This window comes from Ammodytes marinus (assembly GCF_949987685.1).
Source record: "Ammodytes marinus genome assembly, chromosome: 23".
NCBI classification, from domain to species: Eukaryota; Metazoa; Chordata; class Actinopteri; order Uranoscopiformes; family Ammodytidae; genus Ammodytes; species Ammodytes marinus.
In genome coordinates this window covers 6,005,074-6,023,147 of record NC_137227.1, presented here as the reverse complement: position 1 = coordinate 6,023,147, position 18,074 = coordinate 6,005,074, and the positions used below count along the sequence as shown (strand labels likewise).

The window sequence follows — 18,074 nt, the reverse complement described above, 5'->3', positions numbered from 1 at the left end:
AGCACTTTCAGCGTTTCCACTGAAGCTCCGTGTTTGTTCTATCAGCCAACTCTAACTTTTCTGATGGTGAAGTAGTAAACTACCTCCAGCTTTCCGTGAAAGTGATCATCAGATTATTGTTCATGTTGAGTTTTTTCCTCATCATTTCTCATAAACATGTGGTTTGGTAGTTTTGAAATCTTCTATCTGCCATGAAACCCCACCCCCCGCATCTCGTCATCACATCCTGTTTGTGTGTCTATACATAACCTGTCAAACCATGCGGCGCACTGCATAGGAAGCAGAAATTGCATCACAGTCGAACAGAGAAATTCCCGCTGTTGTCACATCTGTGACGGCGCAGGAACACGCCCCCGGTCACTTGACGGTAAGTGGTGTCCCGGGGGGGCGGAGTTTAGGCCGAGCGGCTTGAGGTAAGCCCTCTTCTAGGGCGCTGAGTCATCGGGGGGGTTCCCCAAAAACTGTTTGTGTAATGTTCGCCGACCAACACAAACACTCGCTATTTTCTCCCCCGTAAACATACAGTACATATAAAGCACTGATAAAGCTGGTATAACACGTTTCATTACTTTGGTATCATCTTATAGAACCTGAGCTGGCACGTAACACTGTCTGCCGTCAGTGTACACTATCTGCTTTCAGAGTAGCACGTTTCTCACACACACTGCTAGTAGAGCGTCTGTGAGCAATGTGATAGACAGGGCTGGGTTGTGACTGTTTGGTCACAACAGACGTAAACACACACCCTCTATAAAAGTGGTAATTACAGCGTAGCTTCTGTGTCCCTGCTTGCACTCACCAGTCACAACAGGATGTATTATTAGATTTCTACTCTGGTCTCTCTAAATGTTCTAACATCTCCTTCCCTCTAACGTTTCTCTAAAATATCATGTGTTTTATTATTTCCCCAGCCCTACTCTAAAGTTGACTTTAGCTAGCCCGGCTCTTCCTGTTAGAGAGAGATCAGCCTTGTTTGTGTTGTGTGTCTGCTGGCCTGTTAGACTACACAGTAAGTCTCTCCATTGTGTCTGTGTGAGAAGAGCAAGAGAGAGTGAGCTAACAAGAGCCCCCCTCTCTCCCATTGTGTCAGCCTCCCCACTGGTTTAGCCCTTTGCCTCTTACCCATCCAAAAGTTTTCCTCACTGCTCTGAAACTGTCGTCACCTCAGAAGTCAGGAAACCGGGGGGGGGGGGGGGGGTTGTGACGTTTTGCTGTTTTGATAGTCAGAAGAGAGCAGCAGCAGCAGGACAAAGAGGTTGTCAGTTTATATTGAAAGCAAAGACCACCCTCAGCCCTGTATGATATCATTTTCTTTTAGGCTTTACGTTTGTGACAGTTTAGATCATAACTCTGAGTATTGTGTTTAGTGTGGCTTCATGTTGTTTCTATGACAGCTTGACATGGATGTCTTTGTCTTCTGTCTTTCAGAGTTGAGGAGACCCCAGAGAGATGATTGGCAGCTGAAGCTGAGACTTAACACAACTGTGAATCAATAACTCGGTGCTACTCTAAAAGGTACGCTCAGCATGAGTGTGTGTCTTTGTGGTTGTATTGTGTCTTTAACATGTCATGTGCAGTCTCGACAGTTAACGCCAGCCTATCTTCTCATAGCAGCAGAAACTGGTGGACGATGATCCCTGTGAGACAGAAGGAAAGAGATAGAGGACTGTGTGTGTGTGTGTGTGTGTGTGTGTGTGTGTGTGTGTGTGTGTGTGTGTGTGTGTGTGTGTGTGTGTGTGTGTGTGTTTCACTGTATAACCCTCCTCCTGATAAGCTAAAAGAGTACAGCAATTGAAATATCCACTACTGGGCTTTAAATAGAGACAGGGATCCAGAGTTGGTGGGAGGAAGAAAGGAAGAGAAGAGGAACTGGTGGGAGGAAGGACTGCGTATGACCAGAGCTAATTTAGGAAACCTGTTGGGAGTGCATTGCTGTGTAAGAGAAATGAATCATAACCTCTGTGTGCATGTCTGTTACTCTCTAGTTAATGCATTATACAGTACATTACTGTCACTGACTTCAAAGTGTTTCATTAAAGTGTCTTAAACAATGGAGCTGCAATTTATTTGAACTTGTTTATTTTACACTCTCAAAGTGTTGTGTGTGTGTGTGTGTTTGTGGAGTTATTAGGAGATTGATGCAGGATGTTGCTGTTTTCTGATAATTCAGACTTAATCTGATATTTTATCTGTTAACTTTTCACTGCAAGTATATGTTTGTTTACATCTGTTTTTAACATTAGTGGGGAATGTGTAGGTGCAAATACATCCCTCTCACATTTAGTCGGAGATCTCTTTTGTTTTTTCTTTTTATCCAGGTACTGTGAAACACAGACTTCTTTGTATCTTGACACCTTCTTTCCCTTTTTTATTTTGTGTGTTTATGCGATATTTTAGAAAGCAGTGAGGGGCGGGGGCTTTCCTTTGTGTTGTCTCTGTGTATGTGTGTGGGAAGGTGCGTGGGTGTTTTCATGGCACCGTTCCTACTCTCACTCTGGCACTCCACTCCACCTCCCTCCATCCCTTTGCTCTTCTCCATCTTTTCTCTTTAATCTATCCTTCCATCCTGTTCAGACCGTCTGTCGCTGCTGCCCCCCTCTCCCTCTCCATCACGCCTGCTGTAATGAGATTAAACCTTAGTGTATCCACTGGGCATGCACACTTTATACACACACCCTTCAGATCGCTGCAGCACACACACACAATCATCCACTTAAGAGACCACACTATTCTCTCTCACATGCACTAAATCTGCCCGAGCCTGACACGACCATGCAGCTTGCACACTTGGCATTGCATCCAACAGCACACACACCTGGCATGTGACCAAGGCCTCTGTCTCTTGTTATCAGGAGGCCCATAGTAAGGATTACAGTTACCCCAGGTCTGTCCTCATAGGTGAGCTCCCCACTGAGCCATCTGGGCTTCAGTAATAATCCTGTATTGACTGGTTTACTGGCGCCGTCTACAGGCTGACTGATACATAGCAGCCAGCTTAAGACAAAAGACAACCATCATGGTTTGAGACTTTGAGCTAATTCAAGTTATGCTTGTGTTGTTTGTTGTAATGTTTGAGGAAAATTCAGTGTTGAAATTAGATGTAAATACAAGTAAATAGATGTTTTGATTAAGGTTGCCTCTGCAGTCACAATATGCTCTCACTTGCCCTATATTCTACTTATAACCTCCCCTTTTTGCTGGAAAGCTCTCCAACTGGCACACATACACACACCAACTAGCCTGTATAATAGAGGGCCTACTGGCATTGATTGACTTGTCACTGGGTGTCTGTCTCACTTATTCTTACAGTGCCTCTCCTATTCTTCTCTCTCTCTCTCTGCAGCTAAAAGGCGTGTGAGTTCTTGGTGCTAAAGCCTGAGGACCTCGACAGTACAGATATTCTCAGTATTGCAGTGAGGCCCTCTCTGTGCTGCAGTGGAGGGCTTCACAGACACAGATAGTCTGGTGAGTATGAGCATTAAAACAGTTAGTACCAGCAGTTTGTAGAAATGTGGAGCAAAACATGTGGGAATATTGTTTAAATTAAAGCATGATATTTTGAATAAATATTAATCTTTTTTATTTTATATATGTAAATTAAAAGTAGAGGTACGAACATTTTAGTTTTTACATTTCTGCATAACAATCAATGAGTTACGGCCTGTAATAGTGATGGGCTTACTAACAATTTCAGTGCAATTGAGACAAGAAGTCAATCCCTGGTATTTATTGCATAATGACAAGTCTGTAATTTGACCACAAACCCACCATGGTTGCCATAATATTAAGGAGATCATACTTCTTTTAGTATATAACTTTTCATCATGATTTTACATGTGTTTTTTTGATGTACTGTAAATAAATGCTAGTTATAATAACTATAACTACCATCCACAGGCTGGATGCATCACGCAGTAGAGCAGTTTGGTGGGCGTGGCACACGGGATTCCTTCCCTCTGGACGGACTCAACAGGGGACCATGGGCTCCCGTGGGCGGCCGCGCCTGGCAGCCACCTGCCAGGTCTGTAGCCAAGACAACACTTACCAACACACTTTTACAAATCTTTTAATGATTTAAATCCATCAGGTTTAGCAGTCATTCAAACCTTTAAGTCCTGTGTGAAAAGATTTGCTAAAATTCATCTTCTGTGTGCTTTGTTTATTCCTCATCAGATGTTCGCCTGGCATGAATCAACACCAGCTTCTTTCCCATCTACCTCCTGGGCCTATGGGTGGGCTGAACCATCCCAGTAAATTCTACAGTAATGGGTAAGTCATGGATAAAATCATCAGGGAAATAACTAAACTTAGACAGCAGAGAGTTCTTCATTAACAGAAAATGGCACAATGAAACAAGTTGGCGTCCTTTTTTTTTGGTTGGTGCAGGCCCATGCGAGGAGGTGAGAAGCTTGACCTCCCTCAGCCAATGTTACAAAGTCTACAGAGGGAGCAGCAGAGACCTCCTCACCATCTTCATCCTCCACCTCCCCACAGAGCATGGGAGCAACTAGGTCAGCTGTATGACTCCCACCTCCCTCCTCAAGCACATCCTGGTGTGCCCCTGCCCAATGAGCACTCACTTCGTCTACATAATGGAGGCTATGCAGGTAGTGGGGGACCTCACCCCAATCCCCATCATCCCCCCAGCAGGCCAAACCAACTGCTGAAGGTGAGTAACAAAGCTAAAGGTCATTTCATGGCAAATGTGTGCATCCGAGTTAAACAGTTTTTTTCATGGATGTTCACGGTTTCTGTTGTCTGTTATCTGTTTTAGTTTGGGGGTCCTCAGGAGCAGCATGTTCCCCGGGGTCCACAATTGCTGGGAGATGAGATGTGGGCTCAGGTGCATCAGGTAGGAGCCCTCTAATTGGCAAATATTGTTTCATCATCCTTAAAGACAAAGAACAGACCCTATTCTGGCAGTCATTTCTGCTGCAACCAAAGGATGAAAGACATACTCCATTCAAAGCTACATGCCACCACGCTATTGGCAGAACATTTTAGCAATGGAATATTTTTGAACTGAGTCTGCAATAGGTGCACTGGTTGTCTTCATCTGCCACAATTTATTTTTATTTTCACAGCAGAGGGGCTACCCAGGAAAGATGCCAGGGGGTCAGCTGAAGAGACAGGGCCCTCCATTGGGAGAGCACTCTGTTATCCAGCACACTCCTCCACCATCACTGCACCAGTCCTCCCGCCCAGCTACCGAGGACTGTCCCAGCCCCAAGAGGAAAAAGAGTTCGGATCAGGTATCAGCAACAAACAAATGTGTTTCTGTTATACCAAAACAGTCAAAATGAGCTGCAATTTATTTTCTCAGTTCTAGATTTTTTTTGTTGGTACATATTGTAATGTCCTACTCCTTCCTCCTGCAGGTATCCCATCCTGGATTGCAGCGTTTCCCTGGTCCTGGCCAGTCATCTCAGCACCAGTCGTCGGTCCACCAACTCCCTCCAAAACCTGCCTTCTGGAACCCCCTTCACAAGAACAACAGCACTCCCTGGCAGCCTCAGACCTCTGACCGAAAAAATCCACCATTGCAGCAGTTTCAGGTCCGAACAGTAGTCAATATCCATGGGAATACATTTTCTTTCACCCCAATGCATGGGCTAACCTAATGTAGAGTATTGTTTTATATAAGTCTAATCATCCTCTGTTGTAATGTTTAGGGAATGGGAAGCTACACCCAAAAGGGCTCCCCTGTGTCCTCCACCCCTTCGAACCTCTACCCTCCATCAAACTCCTCTTCAGGAAGCTACAACCAGGGATGTGCTCCTCAGCTCAAGAAAGACACATTCCAACCTCAGGCTGTTAACCAGCGGTCCCCTCAATCCTCCTACCCCAGCCCCAGCTCCAAAATAGGGCACGCTCCACCCTGCCAGACCATGGAGCCCCATGGTCGTCACAACCAGAGGGGCCCTCTTATTGGGGGCCAAGGTAGCAGCCATGCTACCTCTCAACCGTCAACCCCAACAAGGGGAGACAGAGATCAACATCTCCATGGCCAGTCGTCACCAGCAAACCCTCCTGCAACCAGCAGCAGCAGTGTGCCTTACAGCCACTTCCAGCCTCATCCAGGTCTGGGGCACCCGGGGGCCCCTCCACCACGTCCTGCTGCAAGCAGCTCTTCAGTCCCACAGCAACAGCAAAGTGGGCCCCATGAGGTCTGGAGATACCAGAGCAGGCCCAGCAGTCATTCACTAGTGAGTACAAGTCATTTGTGCAGTAGCTCAGTTCTATCAATTCTTCTGCAGTTCTGAAGTGTTATGGTAATATGATATAAATCAGTAACTACTTTTACTTTGAAATAACCAGGCTTACAATTAGCATGTTAACCGAGCTACAGTTGTTAAGGTAGTAATCATTGATTAATTAATAAAAAATTGTTCTGTATGTGTCTCTTCAGGAATCTGCAATCTACAGGCCCCCAGGACTGCTACCTCAGCGCCAGCAGAGCCACAATCAGGTCATAGATAGTCGGGTTTTAGGTCCCTCCCAGCATCACCATCATGTGAGCCCTCCTCTGCCCCCAACCAACTCAACTCGAACACCTGTAATCACCCAAAATCTCCCCATATCCCAGGCCCCCTGCTCCATCAGTGGATATAGCAACAGCAGCAGCTCTAGAAGTGTTACTATGGCTGGTGTCTCCACGGTGACCACGTCGCTCCCTGCTGGTTACCCTGTGAACAATGGCAGCAGTAATAACAGTTGTCAGAGAGGAAGAGAGCCAGCATCCCAAACCTCCACCCACAGTGTGACTATACCCACCTCTCCACTGGATGCTCTGCTGCAGCAAAGAAGTCAGAGAGGTCAACCTGCCAGCCAGCCTTACCAACAGGGATTGCCCCGACCACAACAACAGGGAGCAGCCAAGTCCCAGCCCATGAAGGGGAAGACATACTACACTCAGGCTGAGCTGGAGCAACCTCCAGCATTTTCCTCCTCAAGGCACCAGAGAGCCGGGGAAAGTGTGATTACAAGTAGAGCTTCAAATCCTCTTGCTAACTCTCCTACTACATACTACCCAACTCCTCGCTCCACTGTCAACTCAGACTATCAGCCATCCAGGCCAGCCTCCTCCTCCAAACTGGGTCATCAGCCCGACTCTGCCTCCACACAGGCTTACTCTCACAGCCACATTCGTCCACCAGCTCCAACCTCTGCTCCTCAGTCCATCGAAGAGGCTCTAGACAAGCTTGATGCAGAGCTACAGGGTCACATGCAAGCTGAAGAAAGGAGGAAAAGGGACAAAGAGGAGCATGAGAAAAAAATGAGAGAGGAGGAGAGGCGTAGGAAAGAGTGGGAGGTGAGACAGAAGAGGGACGAGGAGAGGAAGAGGAAAGAGCTTGAAAAGAAGGAAGAGGAGAGGAGAAAGAGAGAACTGGACCGGCAAGAAGAGGAGAGGAGGAGGAGAGAGGCAGAGAGACTGGAGGAGGAGCTCAGGAAGAGAGAATCGGAGAGACAGGAAGAGGACAGGAGAAGGAAAGAATGGGAGAAGAAAGAAAGGAAGAGGAGAGAGTGGGAGAGGCAAGAGGAGGAGAGGAAGAGGAGAGAAGCCGAGAGACAGGAGAGTGAGAGAAAGAAGAAAGAACTAGAGAGACAGGAAGAAGAAAGGAAAAAACTCTGGGTGGAGGAGAGAAAGAGAATGGAGTGGAAGAGGGAGGAGGAACTGTGTGGTGGAAAAGGCAAAGAGCAGACTGCGATTGAAAATCTGGAGAGACTGCTCTCTGGCAACACTTCTCTAACACCTCCTCCTCCTCGTCGCTCATCTGTCACTGCACCTCTCTCAAGTCCATCACCTCCCAACTCGCAGGCTTCCCCCCCCTACCCCTGGCTAAGCCGTGGTGGCGTACAGACCCCTACTATCGCTACTCCTGTAGAAAGGCTGCGGCCGCCACCTCTTCAACCTCAGACAGACTATGCCAGAGAAAAACAAAGGCAGAGGGAGATGTGGAGCAACAATGGCGGGCCAACTTTCAGTCCCTCTTCAACTTACAATACCTCAGGGACGAACCAGTCGGTATACCCCAACAAGCCCCCGGCAATGCAAGCCGCACCCAACCAATCCAAAGACTCAGTCAGGGAGAGAGGCCGCAGTCAACACTCTCTCCCTCCCATGGCACTTAGAGAGCCCCCCAAACTGTATCAGGCTTTTCCCAGAGAAAACCTTCCACCGCCAACTTTATCGTCAGGCACCACCAGGGGAATTCTCAACAAGCAGGTCTCTGGAAGTGGTTTTGAAAAGGCCAGCAACTGCAGTGCTGACTCTGATAGTGCTCAGTTTGAGGAAGAGCCCTCAGAGATGACCACACTGCTCCCTGATGGTTTGGCTAACATTATGGCCATGCTGGATGAATCCATCAAAAATGAAGAGGAGATGTTTAACAGTGAAAAGGCTGGATCCACAGGTCGTCTTCACAGCTTTTCTCCAAGTGTCCAGCCAATCAAAAGTTACCTGTGTGCCCCAGACCTCATCCCAGCAACCAAGCATCAGTCCAACCAGGAGGATTTTGTATCCAATCCACATGCTAGCCCTCCAGTGCTCAGCCGCCAAGGCTCTCTCGCATCCCCTTGCAGTCGAACATCTTCTCTAAATGAGGAGGATGAGGACCACCTTAAACATTCTCCAAATGTCCCTTTTAACCCTAAACAGCCAATAGAAATGGGAATGGGAGTCGGTAACACCAACTACCGCCACAGTGACTTGGCTAAACTTTATGGTCTCCCTGTGCAGACTAAAAGTGAAGCGGAGGAGGACGACGATGAAGAAGATTCTGAGACCCCATCTTGCTCCCCACCACCCCAAAGACCCCACCTCCACCAAACAGGTGTAAACAGCATGTTCAAGTCCCTAGCAACAGTCCTAGAGAGCCAAAAGTATGCGTACCGTGGTGGGCCTTTTGGGAGACCCCCTCCATCAGCGTTAGTCGGTGTCAAATATTCCTCTTCCCTGTCATTGGGCCCTGACATCTGCCGCCAGCAGCAAGGCAGTTCTCCCACATCAGATTCTACCAATCCACCATTCAGTCCAGCTGTCCCTCCTTTAAAATCCTCCCCTCCTCCTCTGCTGGAGGACAAGAAACTGAAAGTAGAGGAAGCTGATGTCTGGGAGGAAACGGAGGAAAAAATCTACTCTACCAAAAAGGAGAGGCTCCCTACCATAAGTCCTATGAAGGTGGTCAAGGAGGAGCCAATTCTGACGACCATCTCTGAATCTTCTCTGGCAGAGCTGGGAAAGAGCTGCGAGGTCCTGCTTAGTCGACAGTCACTTCCTAACAAGAACTCCCTTGATAAACCTGATGGCCATAGCAAAGTGGAGGACAGGCAAAAACCTGAAAAGGTAAAGGAACACAGAGAGAAAGACAGAAGCAAGGACAGAGATAGAGAGAAGAAGCGAAAGCATGGACACAGCAGCAGCAGAAGGCATGAGGACAGGAAAGAAAAGAAGCATAGAGAAAAGAGAGAAGGGATTGTCTTCTCCTCCTCATACTCCTCCTCGTCATCGTCATCATCTTCTTCCGCTCAATCCAGCACTAGCCACAAGCGGCACAAGGAGAAGAAGAAGGATCGCAGAATTCTTGGTGACCTCAACCTCCAGAGCAAGGACGGGTCTGAGAAGAATCATTATGACACGGATAAAAATAAACTCAAGGAAGTTTCCAGTGGCAGCTCCTCCAGTGATGGGGAGCATTCAGAATGGACCTCGAGAAGTTCTGCAGAAAGGTCTGATCACAAACAAGGCCCAGAATCTGGTTCATCTTTAGTTTCAACTGACTTCTTGAAACTAAAGGCACTGTCAGATGGGCCACCAAAGGAGCTGAAAATCCGTCTGATCAAAGTGGAGAGTGGGGACAGGGAGACATTCATTGCCTCTGAGGTGGAGGAAAAGAGGATCCCACTGGAGGAAATCAGCATCAAGAACTCTGCCAGTGAGATAATCAGGTCGTGCAAGTAAGTGCCCTGTTGAGAAGGACATTTCTGCTGTTTGAGTGAAACTTTACTGTGCCTTTTTGCATAACTCAGGGATTCATGAACGCTAAAGGTATTTTGTATTATCCAGATATATATATCTATGAAAACTGCAGAGTGAGGTCGTAGTAATATTTGTGTTGCGCAAAGACAAATAACCAACCAGGTAGCTCATGAGCACAGTGGCAACAAAAAAGATGTTTTGAGTCTTCATGTTAGCATCTGGCAACATAAAACTTTATTTGTTTCTGTTCAAGGGGAGCCAGAGTGAAAGGGAAGTTTAGAGAATCTTACTTACTCCCAGCCTTCTCAGTCAAGCCCATCATGACTTCAGAGGAACCACTTCCAAGAGAGAAACTCAACCCTCCTACACCAAGCATCTATGTACGTAACTATGTTCACTGCATTTTATCAATGATGTTAAATAGAGAAAATAGCTTAAAGTATGAATATAAATCAACTTAAATGTTGGATCAGAAGCACATAAATGATATTGATGTTGTAGTGTATGCTATAGACATTAGATACAACATGCCTGTGCTGCTCTCTTATGGTGATTAATTGTGCATTAAGACAAAGAAGCTGAAACAGTTTGTTACAATGCACTGACTTGACTGTTTTTGCTCTCTGTAGTTGGAGAGTAAGAGGGATGCCTTGTCCCCTGTGCTGCTGCAGTTCTGTACAGACCCCAAGAATCCTGTCACTGTCATCAGAGGCCTGGCTGGATCTCTACGACTCAGTAAGTTTACAGTGACTGATTTACATGCCAAACTAATGGTATGAACTTCTGGATAGAAAACCTTGTGAATCTAAACGCGTAGCTACTAAAATAGTTTTTCCAAAGATTTTAGCTAATTAGTTACAGACAGATATGTATTATATTTGCATTATCACTAATGTTCTATATTCTAAGCAATTAGCACAGGGGTGTCCAAACTTTTTTCATTGAGGGCCACATACAGAAAAATCTACGAAGGTGCCGGGCCACTAGGACAAAAATAACACATTTATCAGGACATGTAGCTGCTCTGATCTTTAGTTTCATAGTGTCTTCGTAAATTGTAATCCTTCTTCAAGGCAACACTTTCCTTGCAAATTAAAACACACACTTCAACCTCAGGGCCGGCCGAAGCAGAATTTGATTATGGGGCCCTCTCCAATGTTAGCACTGCCCAAATCATTGACTATAGTTTTGTCTTCAGACACACAGTGTTTCTGCTATTGCCTCCAATGTCCAGCTGGGTGAAAATAGTAGCCAGCCGAGATCCCGACCCTCCTCGGGAGATTTTTTTTTAACTTTTTAAAGTGAAATGCATGAATCTGGTTCACTTAGAGAGGAAAATTAAGAGGCTTAATCTGAAGAATTTAGTGTGGAAAAATTATTTGGAGACACTGTCAGATGAATTACAAGCTATTGAAGAAGGACACATGGATTTTCCATAATAATATTAATTTAAAATAAAATATTATGCAGGGTCCTCTGGGATGGGCTTGGACCGCTCTTTTTCTTTTATGGGACATATTTCTTTGTAATATAATGAATACATTTAAATTATTTAAAAACTAAAAGGGCCATATTACATTATATTTTTTAAATGTGCCACGGGCCAATCAATCAGTTTTGACACCCCTGCACTAGTGGGTTAACAAAAAAATAAAAATAAATAAATAAATTTAAAGGGCCGTATTACATTATATTTTTAAAATTGGCCGCGGCCAATAAAAAGGGTCCGTAGTTTTGAAACCCCTGAATTAGCATAACTAGTTAAAAAAATGGTGTACCTAATGTTTTCATACATTTTTTTTATTAGACCTGGGGCTGTTTTCTACAAAGTCACTGGTGGAAGCTAATGCAGAGCAGGCAGTGGAGGTCAGGACTCAGGTGCAGCAGCCTGCAGATGAGAACTGGGACCCCAGTGGGACGGGTCAAACATGGCCTTGTGAGAGCAGCCGCTCCCACACCACCATCGCCAAGTATGCCCAGTACCAGGCCTCCAGCTTCCAAGAGAGTTTACAGGTCAATATTTTCTACTACTTCTCTTCATTGTCATATACTGTATATTTCAGTTATGTGCTTATACATTATATTAAGGAGGTTCAGGATGTCCATGTTCTGCATTGTGTGCTACAATCAAGCTGATAAACATATACTGATCTGTGGTTTCAGGAGGAGAAGGGCAGTGATGAGGAGGATGATGAAGATGATGAGAAGGAGAAGAAGCCATCCAACAGTACTGAAACTCCTGTCAAGGACAGCTCTAAAGAAAGTAGCAGGTAAGGATAGTGTTAAGACCAAAGTGTAAACTAAAACACTCTCTAGTGGTTTGACATTTTTTGTAATTCTTTAATGTTTTAATTTTTCTTTAGCACTGAGCAGAAACCAGTGGGGAAGATAATTAAGTTTGGAACCAACATTGACCTCTCAGATCCCAAAAGGTGAGCAGCTTTTACGTGTCACCCTCAGACAATAATGTTCTCCATTGCATGCACTGCCCTCTTGTGGTCATGTCTCTATACTGCAGCCTGAAAGTAATAAAAGCTCTTTTGCATTGCATCCGTTTATGTATACTACATGCAGCTAATATGCATGTATTACTGAAGATGGAGGTTGATAAAGCGCATATCTCCTGTCTCTGCTCAGGTGGAAGTCTCAGTTGCAGGAGTTGCAGAAGCTGCCAGCATTTATGCGTGTAGCATCCACTGGGAACATGCTGAGCCACGTGGGGCACACCATCTTAGGCATGAACACTGTCCAGCTCTACATGAAGGTTCCAGGGAGCCGAACGCCAGGTAAAGGACACTCCCTTACGTCTGTAATGGGTGGAACACAAGTATTGCCATTGTGTATATGACAGAAGATATTATGTCCTTATTCAACAGGTCACCAGGAGAACAACAACTTTTGCTCTGTGAACATCAACATCGGCCCTGGAGACTGTGAGTGGTTCTCTGTCCATGAGAACTACTGGCAAGCCATCAGTGACTTCTGTGAAAAGTGAGTTGACTGATATCTGAGAATGCACGCCAACATCGTTCAGTTTGTATTTACATTTTAGGAATTTTGGTAATTTACACAGGTTGTGAACAAGGCTGTAACTACTTTGTTCCCTTGTATGTGTTCAGGCATGGAGTGGACTATCTGACAGGGTCCTGGTGGCCTGTGTTAGAGGACCTCTACAAGGCAAACATCCCTGTGTACCGCTTCATCCAGCGACCTGGAGACCTGGTGTGGATCAACGCTGGAACTGTCCACTGGGTTCAGGCTGTTGGCTGGTGCAACAACATCGCCTGGAATGTTGGACCTCTCAGTGGTAAGGAGTGCACCATCTACTGACCATATACAGACTATTTCAACAATAGTTCAAATATTTTGTGGGCCAGTATTCAGTAGTTCTTTAACATTGTGTCATGTGTATCTGCAGCTTACCAGTACCAGCTGGCGCTGGAGAGGTTTGAGTGGAATGAAGTAAAGAAGGTCAAATCCATTGTTCCCATGATTCATGTGTCCTGGAATGTGGCCCGCACTGTCAAGGTCACAGACTTAGACACCTACCAGATGATAAAGTGAGTACAGACTATTACTTTATTAGTTAGCCCATTGATGACTATGGCGATCTAGGATGCATGTCCTTAATGCCTGAGGGTTTTCTGAAAAAATTGTACGAATTGTCAAGTCTACCAAAACCTTAATATCTAAGCCTGTGTAGCACATAGAAACATGAAATAAAATACATTTAAAAGTTAAGGTTCACAGGTTTTATTTAAACATGCTCCCTTAGCGCTTACAAACCAACGAATATTTCTAAAAATCGTCAAAATTAAATAAATTAGAAAATTATTAAATATTGTTAATAAATAGATGCAATGTGTTGTGTGATTTTCGTCAGTAGTCTATAGTAGACCTTGATTCTGCGCACCAAACGCCACTAACTGTTCTGTCGCTGACATAGCCGGCGTATTTTTTTTATTATTTTGTTTAATTTTTAAATTTTACATTTTTTTGATTGACGTGATTTTCGGCAAACCACACAACTTTTGGGTGGTCACGTGGTCTTAAAAAAATCAACAAAACCCACCTCATGTGTAATTGAACCAATGACAGTGCATTCTATGCTGGGAATGCCATGAAAATCAGATAAAGTAATAATGCTGCGCGACGCAGCATCAGGCAGGAAAGCCAATGTGGCATCGCGCAGCAGCCGTCATCAATGGGTTAAGCTACTATTAGTGGTTTAGTATTTACATCCAACACAAATCTTACCTTGACTTATTGCAAGTTATTTTATTAGTTGTAATGATACACATTTTGAGTTAAAACATTTGGTGGTACATTTATATTAATGTTGGTTTCTTTAAACTTGTGCCAGACACTGCCTGCTGCAGTCCATTAAACACATCCAGATCCTGCGGGACCAACTGGTGGCTGGAGGCAAGAAGCTTTCCTACCAGAGTCGGGTCAAGGACGAGCCTGCCTACTACTGCAACGAGTGCGATGTGAGTAGCTATCAGTCCCTTTAACCATGAAACTGTGGGTACAACTAAGGCACTGTGATAGCATTGGAATCTACATTCAGGAGGGTAGAAGAAGTGATATGACTTCACGACTCCACCCCATTTATGTTAACAAAGGTGTACTGGCATATTAGAAAATTCTCAGTATAGCACTTTTTCCACAGCACAACAATGAACCAACTTAAACCGAAACATAATTCTCATGGAATTTGCATTCATTGTATTATACTGCATTGGTTTAAGTGAAACTCAAACCCTAGATCTATAGAATTAGTATTCACTCTACATTTGTTTACATCATTTTCTTTTCTGTAACTTTCTAGAATGTTTTTAACGGGTTCTTTCCTCTGTCACAGCTGGAGGTGTTTGATCTGTTGTTTGTGACGAGTGAGAGCAGCAGCAGGAAGACATATGTGGTTCACTGTGAGGACTGTGCACGTCAGCGCAGCCCCAACATGAACAATGTGGTGGTGCTGGAGCAGTACCGCATGGAGGAGTTAATGAACACATATGACTCTTTTAGCCTGGTAAGCACACACTCACCTCTGTTCAGTCCTCCTCTATTACCTGCTTTCCAGGTATTTTCTTCTGGATCCATAGTTGCCTGTTGTGTCAGACATCTCTAATAATGATGACATTTAATCCTGAAATACAAATAACTGTCAATGAAACAGTATTTTTCAAGTTTCATTCCAATACATTTGAATGAACCTTTAGTAAATTGTCTGTTGTGTCTCACCAGGCCTCCTCCTCCTCCTCTCGGTGACAGAGTTCCCCTCCTGCGTCTCCTCAGCCATAACCAAAACTCCTGCAAGACAGGACAAAAGACACACAGATTCACTTTGGTTTTCAACTTACCCTCTCATTATTTAAGATCATTTTTGCTACTACTACTACTGCTAGCCGAACAGCCAGTTGAATACGTTTACTCATCATTACTGTTTACAAAAAGAAAAACCAAGCCGCCAATCACATAGCAGTTTACTGTCAGATGGTGCTTTTTACCAGGAACCCTGGCAACAGTGAAGTTAGGATCCAGGGAGCAGTTGGTGCTGCCATTGAACAAACTGTGGAGGCTTTCAATGGCGTGTTTCTGTCAGAACCAGAGAGAACTTCTTTCTGTTGTTATTGTCTTGAATACTGAAATTTGTACATGCTGTTTGCAATTTTTGTGGGGTGCTGTCTTTTTTAAAATAATTTATTGTTTTGTTTTTTTTCTAAACTAGATCAGCTTGATATATACCACATTGGCCTTGTATTTAGAAAAGAGAGAAAATGAAAAATACTAATAATAGAGATATGAACATTTTTCTAAAGCATTAAGAATTTTAAAAAATACAAATGTTTGGAATGCTTCAAAACATACGGGTTTTAACAACTTTGGTTGTGTTGGGGGGGATTTCATTTTGTGTTTCAGATTCTTGTATGTGTTGTAAATCTTGTGTTTATGAATTATGTTATTATTTCTTCTGGAGATTAATATTCAGTTAACACTCATCAGGTTCTTTTTGTTCATTTCTTCCATCTCTGTATGAACTCTTAAAAAAACAAAAAAATCATCGTCATCCGGTGTTTGTGTGTTGTACCTCTGATTGTTTTGTTCCAATATGCAGACTTAGTATTCCCTGGATTTTTTTTGCCATTGTACATTTAATTTAAATTGTTTCCTCTATTTATTGGATATCAATGTTCTCCCTTTTTTAATGGGGTTGTACAAGTTTTCGAATTTTTTCTTTGTTTTTTACAGCGACCGATTGCTCTGTAAGAATTGAAAAGTGGGGGTTGTGTGTCCACAGGAGTGGAGGCTGCTGTTTTTTTCTGGTGCTTGCCTCTCATGACTCCTGCCTTTTTCTCCTGATATATATTAAATGATATCTTTATCTTGAATATAACGCCACCTTTCCTGTAGACGATAGGCACACTGCTCACGTAGAGAAGATGACTAATGGAATGCTGTGTTTGTATGCTCATTAAGGAAAAAAACTAAACTTTTTCCAAAGTGTTTTGAGAAATGGTGATTTTTTTTATTATGTAGGGAGCTTTTAGACGAGATTTTAATGATTTTATGATATCTGTTGAATATGATAATGGGATAGATGGTGCTAAATGTTCTCTATGAACAACCTTTTTTTCCTGTTAGTCTTCTTAAAATGAAAATTCTATTTTTCCTGTTGCAATATTACCTTACCCCTTTCCTTCTCTTTGTGGTCATTTATTTATAACTGCACTGTTTAGAGAATTCACATAGACATACTTGCAGACACACACACCAAACTGAGCCAGACATGTCTTAAACACTTGTGAATTTGTGTGACTATTAATAATAAACGCTTTTTGATAAATCGAGAAGTGAGCAGGATGGTTTTTTCTTCCCAATTGACTTGCTTGGTCACATCCCTTCTGCCAGTTAGGTATTAATAAATAAGATGCGTCTCTAGAGCGAATGTTCCTCAGAAGACACCAATACAAACTATCCAAGAAATATAAAATAATGATTTGGGTACTAATGAAGTATGATCAATGTTATCTGGTTTTATCACAATCAAAGCATCACAGTTAAACTGAACTCAATTCACATCCCCAAACTGAGCTTGATATTGTTAGATATGTGTGAAAATATAAGGCTTAAAAGGTGAAGTAAGCGGTTTATTTATGTTAATATAAGTGTTAAATCGCTCTATATTCATACAGTGTTCACTTTCATAATGTGCTCCTTTCATAAAACCGATCTCTCAGTCAGCTGCTCTGCATGTAATCGGCTAATAAACTTTTCGGGGGATCCCGAAATCAATATCCAATCACAAGCGAGAACGCTACAAAGCGACACCCGTCTCACTCATGGTCTCACTGCCGGTGCACGCCAGAGCGACAGATGGGTGAATGTTTATGCGCCTACAATTGCGGAGCAGGTAAAAATCCTTCCAAATGTCTGTTTTGATGGTTTTTATCATGTTTTTACCACACTTATGGATCCGAGATGATGCTAGATAACTCGCTGCTTGAAGACCGCAGTGCATTAATGTGGTGACGTAGGGACGAGCGAGGGGACTGCTAACTGCAGTAACTGACAGGAAGTTAGCTAAAAGGATGTATTGCTAGCAAGACTGCCCAGACTTCAGTTTCCTCACTGAATATTTAATGGGGAGTCAAATAACACTAAGAAGAAAAAAAACACAACACTTTCACTGCTCCGTCACAGTGTGTAAACTGTGTTGCTTGACACAACACACAGGTTCCTTCTTATCACCATGTAATGTACCTGAATTGTATGAAGGAATGCAAAATGATCAGTAACAACAGATCAGAGATGAACTTCACCATGCAGATGTCCTCTACACATATTATTAAATCTAAAGTTGTAACTACACCAGAGAAGGCTCGCTATTGGTGGGAACATGAATGTATTTCACTACCAAAACTCTGATCTTGTTTATTTAATAATCTCTGTTACTGAACCTGTCACTGTATACAGCAGTGTCCCCAGGCCCAGGTCAAGTGAGGGGCCATGGGGTCAGCACAGGGACAGGGACTGGACACACTGGAGGAAATCCTGTTTCAACGCTCACAGGAAGAGCGCCTCCGTCTGT

At 43.8% G+C, this 18,074-nt stretch overlaps 1 protein-coding gene across 4 annotated transcripts in view; it reads left to right on the top strand.

The window, feature by feature from the left end:
* Nucleotides 1–16,052, top strand: part of kdm6ba (lysine (K)-specific demethylase 6B, a) — a 90,050-nt gene extending 73,998 nt beyond the window's left edge. For 3 of the 4 annotated variants that reach the window (XM_080051645.1, XM_080051644.1, XM_080051643.1), the window contains 22 exons: nt 1,429–1,515; nt 3,344–3,465; nt 3,898–4,021; nt 4,174–4,269; nt 4,387–4,669; nt 4,775–4,852; nt 5,085–5,252; nt 5,379–5,555; nt 5,673–6,206; nt 6,410–9,957; nt 10,233–10,359; nt 10,609–10,714; nt 11,787–11,992; nt 12,143–12,249; nt 12,343–12,411; nt 12,617–12,765; nt 12,856–12,970; nt 13,099–13,286; nt 13,398–13,539; nt 14,343–14,469; nt 14,844–15,014; nt 15,230–16,052. In XM_080051645.1, the coding sequence (XP_079907771.1) occupies nt 3,903–4,021; nt 4,174–4,269; nt 4,387–4,669; nt 4,775–4,852; nt 5,085–5,252; nt 5,379–5,555; nt 5,673–6,206; nt 6,410–9,957; nt 10,233–10,359; nt 10,609–10,714; nt 11,787–11,992; nt 12,143–12,249; nt 12,343–12,411; nt 12,617–12,765; nt 12,856–12,970; nt 13,099–13,286; nt 13,398–13,539; nt 14,343–14,469; nt 14,844–15,014; nt 15,230–15,253 (6,534 nt within the window). In that variant the 5' untranslated portion in view covers nt 1,429–1,515; nt 3,344–3,465; nt 3,898–3,902 and the 3' untranslated portion in view covers nt 15,254–16,052. The remainder of the gene's footprint in view (nt 1–1,428; nt 1,516–3,343; nt 3,466–3,897; nt 4,022–4,173; nt 4,270–4,386; nt 4,670–4,774; nt 4,853–5,084; nt 5,253–5,378; nt 5,556–5,672; nt 6,207–6,409; nt 9,958–10,232; nt 10,360–10,608; nt 10,715–11,786; nt 11,993–12,142; nt 12,250–12,342; nt 12,412–12,616; nt 12,766–12,855; nt 12,971–13,098; nt 13,287–13,397; nt 13,540–14,342; nt 14,470–14,843; nt 15,015–15,229) is intronic. The other variant, XM_080051646.1, reaches the window with a different exon arrangement.
* The last annotated feature ends 2,022 nt before the right edge of the window (nt 16,053–18,074 follow it).